This window comes from Pyxicephalus adspersus, chromosome 11 (assembly GCF_032062135.1).
Source record: "Pyxicephalus adspersus chromosome 11, UCB_Pads_2.0, whole genome shotgun sequence".
Lineage (NCBI taxonomy): Eukaryota > Metazoa > Chordata > Amphibia > Anura > Pyxicephalidae > Pyxicephalus > Pyxicephalus adspersus.
In genome coordinates this window covers 55,461,837-55,476,728 of record NC_092868.1, presented here as the reverse complement: position 1 = coordinate 55,476,728, position 14,892 = coordinate 55,461,837, and the positions used below count along the sequence as shown (strand labels likewise).

Here is a 14,892-nt window from a genome sequence, read left to right as displayed (position 1 = left end):
TCCTGGTCACATTGGGACAGGAACCGAACTGGCTCAGGTACCCCCTGGACAGGACAAATAAATCTTGACATATGTTGTAAACACTTTCCACTATACTAAATAAATTGACTTTTTTTTTGCTCTTTGTTACCTTAAAAAAAATAACATATTATCTTCTGTGCATGTTACACCTGGCACCAGCAGAGGAAGTGAAGTTAAATTACCCCAACAAATAACAATAATAAAAAAATAAAAAAAAAACATTTTATAAAATCTCTCCTTAAAATATAATGAGGTTTACAGGTTTTGTTTTCCCCTCCAGATTGTAACTGGGCATTGAAAAGAGAAAGGAGCTCACTTAGCTCCCTTCTAATATTGGTATGTTCTATGTTAGCACATGGGCACAACTATATATTGGCCAAACAGGGACCGCACAAGCATTTGATTATAAACTAACATTAACAGATTTGTATAAATTGGTGCCTTTAAACATTTTATTTGGTAAAAAGTAAAAGGTTAATAAAGTGCAAAATAAACATTTAAGCAAGATGTCTGTCAAACACACGAAGGCAAATGTAGCTTCCTAAACTAAAATGTTCAGCTTCTTAGAAAGTGTAGAGATTTTGTCCCAATGGGGCTGGCAGTTGCAGGAACTAATTAATATTTCATTAACATAAAATGTCACTCACTGTACGGCTGAACTGCCAGTTGATGAGACGGCCCTGGGTGGGGCAGGCCAGGGGCACCCAAAGGTGGTGGGTCATCATGGGCAGTGCCAGACTGCTGTAGTGCCAACTCGATCTCTTCATCGGTTAATCCTGAAAAAAAAAAAAAAGAACAGATAAAACTTACATTTTCTTTTTGCTCTTTCGACATCGCTGAGCTATGATCTGATATTCCAATAAAAACAACATCGTCCAATTCCACCGCTGTCATTTTAAAATATAAGCCAGAAAGGAAAATAGACAAAACGTGAATTATAGCTCTCAATCTCTCAGGCTCGGAGTCTGGGCGGAGAAATTGTTCGAGGTTTGATGTTTCTCATTCAATTTGCTTAATTTCTCAGCAATTTTATTACTGCAGCTTGAGTCTGATACATTGCAAGCTCCTCATCAACGGCAAACATGGCTCATTTTCATCTTATCCGTCCGTCATTAACTCTTCTTTCACCAAGAAGTTGGTCTGCGGGAGAAGAAGTGGTAGAACTGTCCTGGGTAAAGGTTAGGGTCGTTGATTCAGCTCACGTATAACCCTCACAAAAACCAAACAAAAAGGAAAGACAATGGAAAACTAACCAAAGCTAATTATGTAAAGAGGCAGCTCGTTAAAGTGCATCATTACTACAGAGAAGGAGAAGAAATCTATATTTTATGACAAACGCAGAAATAAAAAGGAAATCAAAAAGCTCACAAAGTGATTATATGAACAGAGAATGAAATACCAAAAGAATGCCAAGTAGTGCTGCTGGGGGATATGCCAATGGCGGTTATATATTTGACCAAGCCTGGTGTCTATGGAGGGAGTCGTGCAGCAAGATCTTCCAAAAACAGATTGCATGGAACTTTGTAAAGTTGTTAGCAAGACCACCATAAAAGTCTCTGCAATGTGAAAGAATTGTCCTTTATAAAAAGGTGAGCTTCAAAGTGCGAATTAATAATTAACCTGTTATGGCCATATTCTACAAGGCAGCATTCCATAAGTCCATATAATGTTGCTGTATACCACCAACAAAAAGAACAAGAACCAGTGGTGAGTATACATCCAACATTTGGAAAAACTCAGATAAAACTCTGGATCTCAAACTATTGTGCTACAGATAAAGAAAACTGCAAGGCGTAACAATTGTTGACTGGTAGAATCTGGGATTTTTATATTCGTACAGCTGGCAATCTAGAAGTTATTAAGGCTTTACAAAAACACTCTACAACAAGTGAGTTCCAATTTTGCTACTTAAATGCACAATCTTAAAATGAATATTATAGTTTGCAAAACACCTCACCTGGTCTACAATTTTCCAAAAAAAACAAGTGCAAGTACTTGAATTAGTCTTTAGATCAATCCATGCTCGTCTATGTGAAGAACTCTACTTAGGGCCTAAACTGTACTTAGGGTCTCAACTTCAAGTTCTGTACCTACAAAAAAAAACATGAAATAGCACAGCTTCCTCTATCCACCAAAGTTCTGACATGGTATATATCAACTATGTGCAATATCTAGTGCCACTGGGTAAACCCATTCTAAAGTCATTTCGGTAGTATGATTAGGATACCCAAAGCATGTTGAAAAACCTGCATCTGCCCATGCTTGTGTAAACATTTCCACATCTGAACTACATACTCGTGGGAATATGGTCCTCTTAGACTGGGGAACTTTAAAACATAGATATTTTGTGTATCCTGGCAAGTAAAAGATGCATCAAAATATTCTAAATTTTGTTGGGTCTTGGTGATAACTCATGGCCCTACACTCTTGGGGAACAAACAAATTACCATGACTCACCAGTTGTTTACTGAGATGGGTCAGCACCTAACCCATCCAGATTTGCAAGTTTGTACAATGATCCTTTCTAAAACTATTAAACAAAAACCACACGTGTGGCAGGCCAGTATCTGTAGATTGTATCCACCTTTATATCATTGTTGGGTGTTTATTAAAAATGACTGAAGGTATCCTGCCCATATGCCAGCAAGACAATTTAGGAAGATAGGAAATAGAAATCGTGGACTCACGCTAGGTAACTGTGAGCTAGTCTAGGATGTGTACACATCTGAGATACAATGATTTTTCTTTTACATTCCATTATGGTTGTTTTTTTTATTATAACTCAAAATTTAGAGTGCCCCTTGGGTTTGCAGAGGTCTATGAGGAATCAGAACTGACACCAATAGTAGGGAGAAAAAATAAGAGCTGAAACTAAAACAAAAGGGTGTTTTATTGACTTCAATTGAATTTAATTGAAATAATAAAATAGTAGAAGGGGCAATGATTAATAGTAACCACCAGCAACCAACCAGATAACCATTCACTTCTGTCAGATCTATGAAAGTGGCTGCTATGGGTTTTTTTCCCCTCACATGGTTTTGCTAAAAAGACCCTGGAGGTCAACAAGATTAAAGTATTGAGGCATCAGCATTGAATCATTTGTAGACTTGCACAGGTGCAAATTCAACACAAGAAAAGGACATCAAAAGACACAACAAGAACCATGGTCCCACCAAGACAAGGATGATAAAAGGTTAACAAGAGACGATTGTCCGAGAGAGAAGGACGCTGAAGCGTCGGCTGTTATTATAAACTCCTTGCCGTTGTTTATCACCAGCCTGACTAATGCAGTTTTTTTTTTTTTTTTTGTTTCGAATAATCTAATGCAAATTAGACACACGCGTCTCCCAGTTGATTGCTATCTGAGCTGAATAATCTGCGAGACACCGAGGGGACACAAGGCAAGGACTCAGAGCCGAGTGAAAAAGGCTTGACAGACGCACAGTAACCAACTAAAAAACCTAATGCAAGCAGAAAGGTTCTGATACAACACACAGGCCTCTTTTACGCAAGTTGTGAATTTTTTTTTTGTCAATCTTTAATAAAAGTAAACAAATAAATTGGCAACAGTATTGTTTTGCAATACATAACTATCCCATATATTTCCATGAGATTACCTTTAGTGTACACCAAGACAGATCCATGAAGACATGGTATGACAAGTTCAGTATGGATGAAAATGAGTGGCCTGCATGGATGCCAGTAAAACCCCAAGGAAGACCTTTGGGATAAACTGGAATACCAATGTGAATAGGCACATACTCCCACAGATATACTCCAAAATCTTGTGTAAAGCCCTTCCACAATAGTGGACGCTGTAATAGCCAAAATAAGGGGCTAAGTCCATAATAGTCGCCAAGGTTCTGGAATGGCAAAATCAACTACAATAGTGTGATTATCAGGTGTCCACAACCTTTGGCTTTTCAAATGTGTATATGAAGTGTTTAACCTTGAAGATGCTCTGAAATTATTTTCAGCTAGATTAGTGCAAAGTGGCATCACCATTATTTTTAAGCAATGTATTATTATACTTGCTTTAGACTTCGCATTAAATAGGATCCTCTCCTTCTTAAGACCTGGTTCCTCAGTGGCTAGCATTTTATGTCTGTCTGTGTGTATATATATATATATATATATATATATATATATATATATATATATTTTATAATTTAATACATTTCTTTGTATTGGACTCAATACAGCTATTTTGTATTGAATCCAATACAAAATTATTTGAATTTCCCGCCGATCCTCCCACCCGCAACAAAGTCACAGTGAAACCTCAGAGATCGTCTCTGCAGTTCGCGGCTGAAGATCGGAGGAGGAGGACGTATCCCCAGGACCTGCAGGGACCAGCAGGATGCTGGTGGATGCCGACACAGCAAGGTAGGTGGGTTTTTATTATGTTTTTAGGTACCCCGAGTGTGACTTGGGAATACTGATTTTTGCATGGAAAATCTACCCCGAGTCACACTTGGGAGTACCACTAGGGGGGTTAAAGACATTAAACCAAGACTATTATAATTATTACTCAGTATTTATATAGCGCCAACATATTACACAGTGCTGTACAAAGTCCCTAGTCATGCAAATGTCATAGGTCTTTAATACAGTCTAAGGTCAATTTTGGGGGGGAGCCAATTAACCTAACGCCATGCTTTTGAAATGTGGGTAGAAACCTGAGTATGTGGAGGAAACCCACGCAGCAGCACCTGCAAACTCCATGCAGATAGTGTCCCCACCAAGATTCAAACCTGGGAAACGGCACTGCAAAGACCAGAGTGCTAACCTCTGAGCCACCGTGCTGCCCAAGACTAAGGCTATGTACACACATAAGACTTTTTTCTTGGAAAGAATCATTCACAATCCTTTCTAATGACCAAAGACTGAAAAATGCATGAAAGAGCGCTGTACATACAGCGCTGTTCTGCTCTATGTAGAGAGGAGGGCAGAGAACGTCGAAGTGGCACACGGCTGTGTTCTCCTCCCTTCACTTGAAATGTGATTATTTGTGGATCCGCCAGGACCAATTCATGAACAACATTGGACGGCCACTGTACACATGTCAGATTCTTGTTAGATACTAGCCCTTAAGTGATAACTGGATGGGAATCATCGGACGTGTGTCTGTAGCCTTAGACTTGGTCTAAGACTAAAGGAACAAGAGATTGTGGGCTCCTCTGGTGCTCGCAGAAAGTTAGTAATAGGTAAAAGACTTTGAAAATCACTGTAAAAGATGTCAGCACTATATAAATACTACTAAAAAATAGGTTACATAGCACCATTATGCAAAGAAATTAAGCTCGATTGATTCTCACTGTAAAATCTCACACTCTTGTTCTAACTACTGCTACATTGGGTATTGTGGGATTGTAATGCAGCCAGTGAATTTGCCTAAAATTAAGAGATTTCTTCAAACTGCTGCAGGCAGGAGATAGCATTTTCTAAGTCTCTTTCCCCCTGGTAATTATAACTGCACATTATAACTTTGCACTAAGTTAAAAGACGAGAGGTTGCAGCAGTCTGATCTGTGTCATATGTGATCATTGCTAAGTACTGCTCAGGCAACAAGATTTAAATGATTTTATCTCCTCCATTCAGCAAGTAGATACTGACCCTGAATGATGACTGAACAAAGATTGTGCCATCCTGGAGAGAAAAGCAAATGAAGGCACAGACGGGGAGAACTGTGATTTTTGAGTTAATAAATACCTGGAATTGTTACACCTACCCGACACAGAGTATGGATATAGCAATCATGAAAATGATATATATATATCTTATGTTAGGTCTGCTTAACAAAACAACATTACACTAAAAAGTTTTCACTGGCCGCACATTGTACCATTTTTATTATAATATGACTGAACATGGCTAAGAATTAAATACAACTCAGCCCTTACGGAAAAACCGCACAGGAAATGAACTAAAACGCGCTATCATGTTAGGAAAAGACAAGTGTTAGAAAGCATTTAAATGCGCCCGAGTCGTGAAATGCTCCAGTAACATTTTGCTGTGCACAGAAATGGATCTATAATTTTCATTATCCAAAGGGGCTTTGCTAATATTGACCTCACCCAGGTTATATATATTTATGGCACAAAAGGAGGAGGGGGAGAAGGTGACGTTTGGAGTCTTTAGCTTAGGCAGCGGCTCAGAAAATGGGAGCCATTAGTCCTGTCAACTACCGCTGGGTGCTTGCCCGTTTCATGGCTTTTGGGTCACCGTCACTGACTTTAACATCAGCAAGATTAGAGCCCCAGCCAAGTGTCAGTGGCATTGCTTGCAAATTCTACAATCCTTATGGGCGGTTCTCCAGAAAACAGGTGTTCTTTACACTCACATGGCACTATATCTTAAGTTTGCCGTATTGGCAAATAAGGCATTTTGCTAAGAACACAGCCATTATTAAAAAATCGTGCATTCACTATTGAAATTTTTATAACGTGATGATCAGCTACTTTTTAAGTTTTAGAACTTTTTGCCATGAATGTCCTATAAGAATTCAATTTACTTCCTTTATTGCAAAGTAAGCAAAATTTACTTCTTCAGAACAAATGTCCCCATTAAAGATTTTCCCTCTCTTTGTGTCCTGGTAAAATTATAAAATTGTTGTATTTACCATTACATGACTTGTGCAACCTGAGCTGCGTCATGTGACCTAAAGCCTAGGCAAAGATCACATGGCCTCTGGCTAGAAAGATCAATGTTGTTACCTAAATTATAGGTGAATATATGAATTGTGATTGGTATACCTGCAGTAGGATCAGAGGGATCAACAATACTCAGCCATAGGACTAATAATGTGGAAGCAAAAATGATGTCTGATAGTGTGGTGGGTTATTTATAAAACAAAACAAAAAAAAGGAACCAAAAAGACTTCTAACTGCTGAGAAACTATGTAGACTTTCCATAAAACAAAAGGCTTTTCACATTTTCAATAGATCCAAATAAAAAGGGGAGTTAAATCTCCTTTGTGGGGTGGTAGGTGAAGACATACAAACAATTCCCCTATGGCCCTGTGATCAAATCTAGAACCACTGGTTTCAAAGTACAGCTATAGCTTCATTTTATAGAGACAAAAACCTATATGGATGTTTCAGGCTAGTTGGACATCACCCATGGCAAAAAAGCAACAAAGTGAAATGCAATAAAGGTCAGGTTTACCAAAATTGGATGAGAGAAAATTGGAACAATATTGTCTGAGGAATCTCAATTTCTGTTAGCATTTGGATTTTAAGGTAGGAATTTGATGTCATAAACATGAAAGCATGGATCCATCATACTTTGTATCAATATTTCGGTCTGGTGGTGTAATATAGCATGGGGGATATTTTCTTGGCACACTTTGGGCCCCTTAGTACTAACTAAAAATGGCTAAAAAAAAAAAAAAAGCCAGAGCCTACCTGACCATGTCCATCCCTTAATGACTGCAGTGTACCAATCTCCTAATGGCTACTTCCACCAGGATAACGCAACATAGCACGCAGCTCAGATTGTCTCAAACCGATTTCCTTAACATGACAATGAGTTCACTTATATGACCTTCACAGTTACAAGAGCTCAATCAAAGGGAGCCGGGTAGAATGGGAGATTTGCATCATGGATGTGCAGCGGACAGCAACTGCGTGATACTATTATTATTATTAATATTATTACACAATATTTATATAGTGTCAACATTTTACATTTTAGCTGTACAAAGTCCATATTCAAGCCACTAGCTGTTCGTCAAAGGGGCTCACAATCTAATGTCCCTATAGTCATATGTCTTTAATACAGTGTAAGGACAATTTTGGGGGGAAGCCAACTAACCTAACTGCAGGTTTTTTGAATTGTGGGAGGAAACCCACACAAACACAGGGAGCACCTGCAAACTCCATGCAGATAGAGCTAAGGCCAGAGTGCTAACCACTAAGCCACTGTGCTGCCCATTACTATCATGTCAATATGGACCAAAAGAATATTTCTAACCTTTTTATTGCCAAACAATACAGCAGTCAAAAAGGGTCCAACGTGGTACTAGCAAAGTGTACCTAATAATGTGGCACTTAACTTAAATCTTCTGTTGCCTTAACCCTGTGCAAGATTTTGGGGTATTCGCTCCTACCACATAATTGGCTTGCAGCCATGACGAATGATAATCTACATTTTCCTGCATCAGACATGTGATTTGCCCAGCTATAAATCTGAAGCCCCCACAACAGATACCTCAAGAGCCTGCAATGATCAGGAGACAAATTTCAAGATGGATAAATCTCCTCCCCAACCATAGTATACCCGTTTTATAAAAAAAAAAAGTAGAAGGGAGGAAGGGGGGTGCTGCAGGAGGACCCAACAGCAGCACCTGAGGTGACGGGCTGCAAGCCACGGCGGCAGTGAGGGGGTTAAGGTTGACTGAAAAGATCATGCAGGGCGAGAGAGCCGTTAAAAGTCCTCGGCTGACCCTTAAGACCCCTATTTCCCAGAGCCCTGTATAAAATTGAATTTTTTAAACATAAATTACACGTAATGACGACACAGTAAAAACTAACAGTAATGGAAAGCTGTGCTGTATTTCATTAGGCGAGCGTATTCGCTGCTACCTGATACAGACGGCTCTTGTTTATGAGTTAGTGTGTTAGCAGATGTGGATAGAGGCATTCTCCTCGACCTTGCTCTTCTCATTGGGGCATGAAATTACGATGCCAGCACCTTCATATTACAGCCATAAATACTGTAAACTGCAAATTTAAGCCAACGGCTCCTATTGTCTCTGAACATAAAGCTGATCGGTATTTATTTAAAAGGGGCGAGGGAAAAATATTATATATCACATTGTTTATGGGCTCTGCACCCCTCCCCCTTTGCAAAGTGCCAAATACCTCCGTATAAAAGAGTCCACACATGTTAAAGATATATAGATATATAAATATATATATATATATATATATATATATATATTTACACACAGACATTTTTTTTTGCTTTTTTGCACAAACTTATTATAGTTACATTTAGTATATAAACATTTAGATAGTGTTTGTAGATACATGTTATCAATTCTCATTAGAAAATATATTCTGGAAACTCAATTTAAACCTAGAATTTGTATGCCATTTTCACTTTTATATCTAAAGAACGTTTAAAAATTGTGGGCCTTATGCTGCAAACTTCATCATTTCTAAAAAAAAAAACATAGAAAAGGTAATCCTATGCATGTAGCCCCCAAAGTCCCCTCTATCTGCATTTGCCAGTTTGTGAATATATTTCGTGGTGAAAGGTTTGCTGAATTGTGAGCTTGTTGGACAACCCATTTTGGAACCATGATCAATCCATTAATGGAAAGTTTACCCTTTTTTCAGCTTTAACAGCCCTTCCAGTTCTGGGAAGGCTTTCCAGATGTGGCTATATATATATATATATATATATATATATATATATATATATATATATACACACACACACACACACACACACACACACACATACAGTTAGGTCCATAAATATTTGGACAACTTTTTTTTCTAATTTTGGTTTTGTACATTATCACAATAAATTGAATTAAATGAAACATAAAAAGTAAATTTAATGAAACAACTCGGGTGCAGTTGAACTGCAGACTTTCAGCTTTAATTCAGCGGGTTGAACAAAATAATTGCATAAAAATGTGAGGAACTAAAGCCTTTTATTAACACAATCACAATTCAGGGGCTCAAAAGTATTTGAACAAATTAAAAAACTGAAAATAAAATGTTAATTTCTAATACTTGGTTGAAAACCCTTTGCTGGCAATGACAGCCTGTAGTCTTGAACTCATGGACATCACCAGATGCTGGGTTTAGTCCTTTTTAATGCTCTGCAGCGGCTTTGAGTTGCCGTTTGTTTGTAGGCCTTTCTGTCCAACGTTTTGGTCTTCAACAAGTAAAAAGCATGGTCAATTGGGTTTAGATCAGGTGACTGACATGGCCATTCAGGAATATTCCACTTCTTTGCTTTAATAAACTCCTGGGTTGCTTTGGCTGTATGTTTTAGGTCATTGTCCATCTGTATTATGAAACGCCTCCCAATCAATGTGACTGCATATAGCTGGATTTGAGCAGACAGTATGTCTCTGAACACCTCAGAATTATTCAGCTGCTTCTGTCCTGTGTCACATGATGGATAAACACTAGTGTCCCAGTGCTATGGCAGCCATGCACCCCCATGCCATCACACTGCCTCCACCATGTTTTACAGATCATGTGGTATGCTTTGGATAATGAGCTGTTCCACGCCTTCTCCATACTTTTTTCTTGTCATCATTCTGGTAAAGGTTGATCTTGGTTTCATCTGTTCAATGAATGTTTTTCCAGAACTGTGCTGGCTTTTTTAGATGTTTTTTAGCAAAGTCCAATCTAGCCTTTCTATTCTTGAGGCTTATGAGTGGCTTGCACCTTGCAGTGCACCCTCTGTATTTACTTTCATGCAGTCTTCTCTTTATGGTAGACTTGGATATCGATATGCCTACATCCGGGTGAGTGTTGTTCACTTGGTTGGCTGTTGTGAAGGGGTTTCTCTGCACCATGGAAATAATTCTGCCACCATCCACCACTGTTGTCTTCCATGGACGTCCAGGTCTTTTGGCGTTGCTGAGTTCACCAGTGCTTTGTTTCTTTCTCATGATGTACCAAACTATAGATTTTGCCACTCCTAATATTATAGCAATTTCTCAGATGGGTTTTTTCTGTTTTTGCAGCTAAAGGATGGCTTGTTTCACCTGCATGGAGAGCTGACCGCATGTTGTCTGTTCACAGCAAAATCTTCCACATACAAGCCCCCTCCCCTCTCACATTAACTCCAGGCCTTTTATCTGCTTAATTGATAATGACATAACGAAGGAATTGCCCACACCAGCCCATGAAATAGCCTTTGGGTCAATTGTCCAATTACTTTTGAGCCCCTGAAATGAAATGATTGTGTAATAAAAAGGCTTTAGTTCCTCACATTTTTATGCAAACTTTTTTGTTCAGCCCACTGAATTAAAGCTGAAAGTCTGAGTTGTTTCATTTAAAATTAATTGTGGTAATGTACAGAACCAAAATTAGAAATAAGTTGTCTCTCTCCAAATATTTATGGACATAACTGTGTGTGTATGTATGTATGTATATGTATATATATATATATGTATATATATATATATATATATATATATATATATATATATCTCAATAGTCAACCGTTGTATGCTGTGCAGCCCCAAGGCTAATTTATCATTGTGTTTTATTATGTATTTAAATCCTAAAAAAAAAAAAAAAACATACAAACTATTTATATCAACCAATTTATTACCAATAAAGACATACAGCGCCATTCCGTTCCATGGAGAGGGGAGGGGGAAGAACGACGGAATTGCACCCCGCGGCGCTCTATCCCCTTCACATGCATTGAAGTTGCCAGGACGGATCCATGAACGACTTTGGACTGCCGCTGTACACGTCAGATTTTGTGCCACACTAGCGATAATCAGACTAGAATCATCTGACGTGTGTACGTTGCCTAAACTATGCTCAGATTTTTTTTTTTTTTTTACATCAACCAGAATTTTGTTTTTTTGCACAGATTCAGAGCAGTATCTTGTCCACATTCTTGCAGAAATCATACGGACTATATAATGGAATGGGCATTATGGTGGAATTATTCTTTACATTTACACACAGAGCAAGGAAACAGGCCGGAGTGTGTCGTGCTGTGAAACTTGCTCAGCGATCCCCTCCAGGTCTCCCACAGCGATATCAAGAGAGGTCTCCTGGGAAAAACATCTGGAGATTGTAATGCACATGTTGAGACAGAAGTGCAAGACCTCGCTCGAGTGTCATCAGCACTTCCCTGGAGTATAAACTACAAATTGTAAAATAACCTTACAATGTTGTCCCAGAATCCACTGCTCAGAGATTAGTGCTGATGATTTTGCGCATATATATATTTATATATATTCTATTTTCCATTCCATCAACATCCTAAAGATAAACACCAGGTCTAAAAAATAAATCTTTACCCTTGCAAAGGTTACCTCTACTTACTATAAGTTCTAAATGGAGATAAGTAGCGAAGTAGCTCATATTTTTACCTTATCCCTTGCCTTTCCAGCAGCCCTGATGCCCTGTATTGTGGATAGACCTTTGTCCCCTTCTTTGCATTGTACAGGATGACATCAGAGCTGTGACCAGCAAAGCAATGGTCATGCAAATAGGAGGAAGCCTAATAAAGCCATGAATAAGGTGCGCATAACACCTTAGTCATTGTCCCTAGGCAATACAAGAGGTTAACCCAAAGATATTTTATTATAATTATTACACCGTTTTTATAAAGGGCCATCATATTACACAGCGCTGTACAAAGTCCATAGTCATGTCACTAACTGTCCCTCAAAGGGGATCACAATGTAATGTTACTATTATGGTCATGTGTCAATAATGTAGTCTAAGGTCAATTTTTTGGTGGGAAGCCAATTAACCTATCTGCATGTTTTTGGAATGTGGGAGGAAACGGGAGTACCCGGAGGAAACCTACACAGACGCAGGGAGAACCTGCAAACTCCATGCATAGAGTGTCTCAGACGAGATTCGAACCTGGGACCAAGCGCTGCAAAGGCAAGAGTGCTAACCACTGAGCCACCGTGCCGCCAATAGCTTAAAAAAAAAACACTTCTACTTTGTCACTAAAAATGGCTCTACTGATGCACATTTTACAAGCATGGATCACTGTTGGAACAATCAGAAAACTCACCCTGAGAAATGCAATGGAACCATTACATTAAGCAGGGTGCAAAAAATCACTTTAAAGTCCCTATTCTGAGCAAACAAGGAGACCGATATGATGAGGTTTCAGAGTAAAAAGAGCAATAGGAATTTTGAAGTTAACATTATCATGTATTTATATAGTGCCGACATATTACGCACATTTAACAGTCTCAAGCCAATTTTTGAGGGGAAGCCAATTACCCAACATCATTTTTTTGGAATGGGGTGGAAATCCCACACAAACACAGGATGAACATACAAAATCCTTGCAGATGACCTGGCCAAGATTCAAACCTAGGACCCCAATGCTGCAAAATTACAGTGCTATCCACTGATTACCAGTGAGTAACAGGTTAATCAGAGACTTTCTGTTGCTCTTCACATTGATAAAGTGTTTCTGAATGCTGCTTTCATTGCAGAAGGGCTCCTTGGCGTCCCCTCGGAGCAAAGCATGAAGCAATGTCATCCCACTAAGGAGACCTACCATACTGATGCAACACCTGGACCAGGTGAGCTTCGTTGGTCCTGATGCAACACCTAGGACCCAGCTGAGTCTGTGTATCTATTCTCATCCTAATAGAGGGAGAGAGCTGAGCGGGGATCTGTGTGTGTAAATACGAGTCTCCAGGGGAGCCCGCCTGCCCCCCGCAGTGACAAGCTAATCTCTCTATCATTTAAAAAAAACAAATGATTTATCATTCTTGCTTTCCGCTGGGAAAGGCGAAGCTTCCAGCAAGTGTTAAAGTATAAGGCTGCAAATTAGAACAATGTTTTTTTTTCCAAGAAGAAGAAAGGTTAGGTGCATTTAGGGACTTGAGGGTCACCTTTTGTGTGGTGGATTGTCGAAAAACAACAATGTGGTGAAGAACTAAAATGAAATGCTAAGAGATTACAGGAAAAAACAAGATTTATTCATAAATATAAAACACACATTTATTAAAGGGAGAGTAGTCAGGGCAAAAATTTGTGTTAGTTTTGTTCATTTTCAATCTTGTTTCATCTTGGATAGTACACCAGGGAGACCTAAACTGGGATATATGTCGGCAGCCTTTGCTGACCTCTGACATGGGAATGCTAGTTGACTGCAATGGCGGTGTACACATATTAATTATCCATACTGTAGGAATATGGCTCTATTCCAGTGTATAAGAAGTTGTGGAGTCAGAAAAAAATTCTGATTTTCTGTGAACACTACAAGAAGCCACCCTTGTTTCATTCTTGAGTTCTATAGTTAATAATCGTCTATGGTGTTAAAAAACACTTTTTAATTATTTAGCCTTTCCCTGTCGGTATCACCAAGAGAGGAGATTTCTAGAGACCCAGACAGCAACTACATTAGCAGAAGTGACCCTACTATAGACTTTAAAACATATGAGCAGGTTTATAAAGAAGTGTGTGATAACAAATCACCACTTCAGTGTCCCCCAGCCCCTTGTAGCTGGGTGCACCACCCAGCACTTTTCAGCAACCACGCAGCTGTTTTTAGGTGGTTACTGAGGAGTTTAGTCACGAATACAGGGGCTGCCACCTGCCTACAACTTCTTCCCACCCAGCTTAAAAAAAATTCTGGGTTGAAAACTTCACTTCTTTTTCTTTTTAGATGTTGGTGATTAGATCTTGTACGGTGGTAAAGCGTGCTTTAATCACCAGACCATATTCACACTAAAGTGGTCATAAGAAACCAAATTCACTTGAAGAGAGTAACTTGGCGCCATATTTAGAACTGGAGTATAAAACCTATTTACATCTACTGGAGCCTTGCACACTACTCTAAGTGAATGGCAATCACTGCAAAAATTGGCAATAAGAGTGTCATGGATCCCCAAGGAAGTCCACTCTCCATAAGCCCCTTTTAAATTGGCGTACAGGTCCGATCACCACCACTTCACAGATATGCTGACACTAGTAAAGATGTCGGTACCTATGATGACAAAAACCTTCTCTAGGGCACACTTTTTCTTTTATTTTTTATAACGCCTGCCCCTGATAAACATTGTGGACCAATGAAAAAGTTAGAATATGCACCTGAACCAGGGTCTAGAACTCTACCAACATATCTCCATTAAAAGCAAAGTTAAGGGACAGCTTTGGGGGTGCAAAGTAATTTTCC

General features: G+C 39.0%; 1 protein-coding gene across 1 annotated transcript in view; it reads right to left on the bottom strand.

Moving 5' to 3' along the window:
• The window catches only part of PEX14 (peroxisomal biogenesis factor 14), a 107,031-nt gene that overhangs the window by 25,133 nt on the left and 67,006 nt on the right, over nucleotides 1-14,892 (bottom strand). Inside the window, exon 4 of the mRNA XM_072425669.1 lies at nucleotides 669-797. Within this exon, the coding sequence (XP_072281770.1) occupies nucleotides 669-797 (129 nt within the window). The remainder of the gene's footprint in view (nucleotides 1-668; nucleotides 798-14,892) is intronic.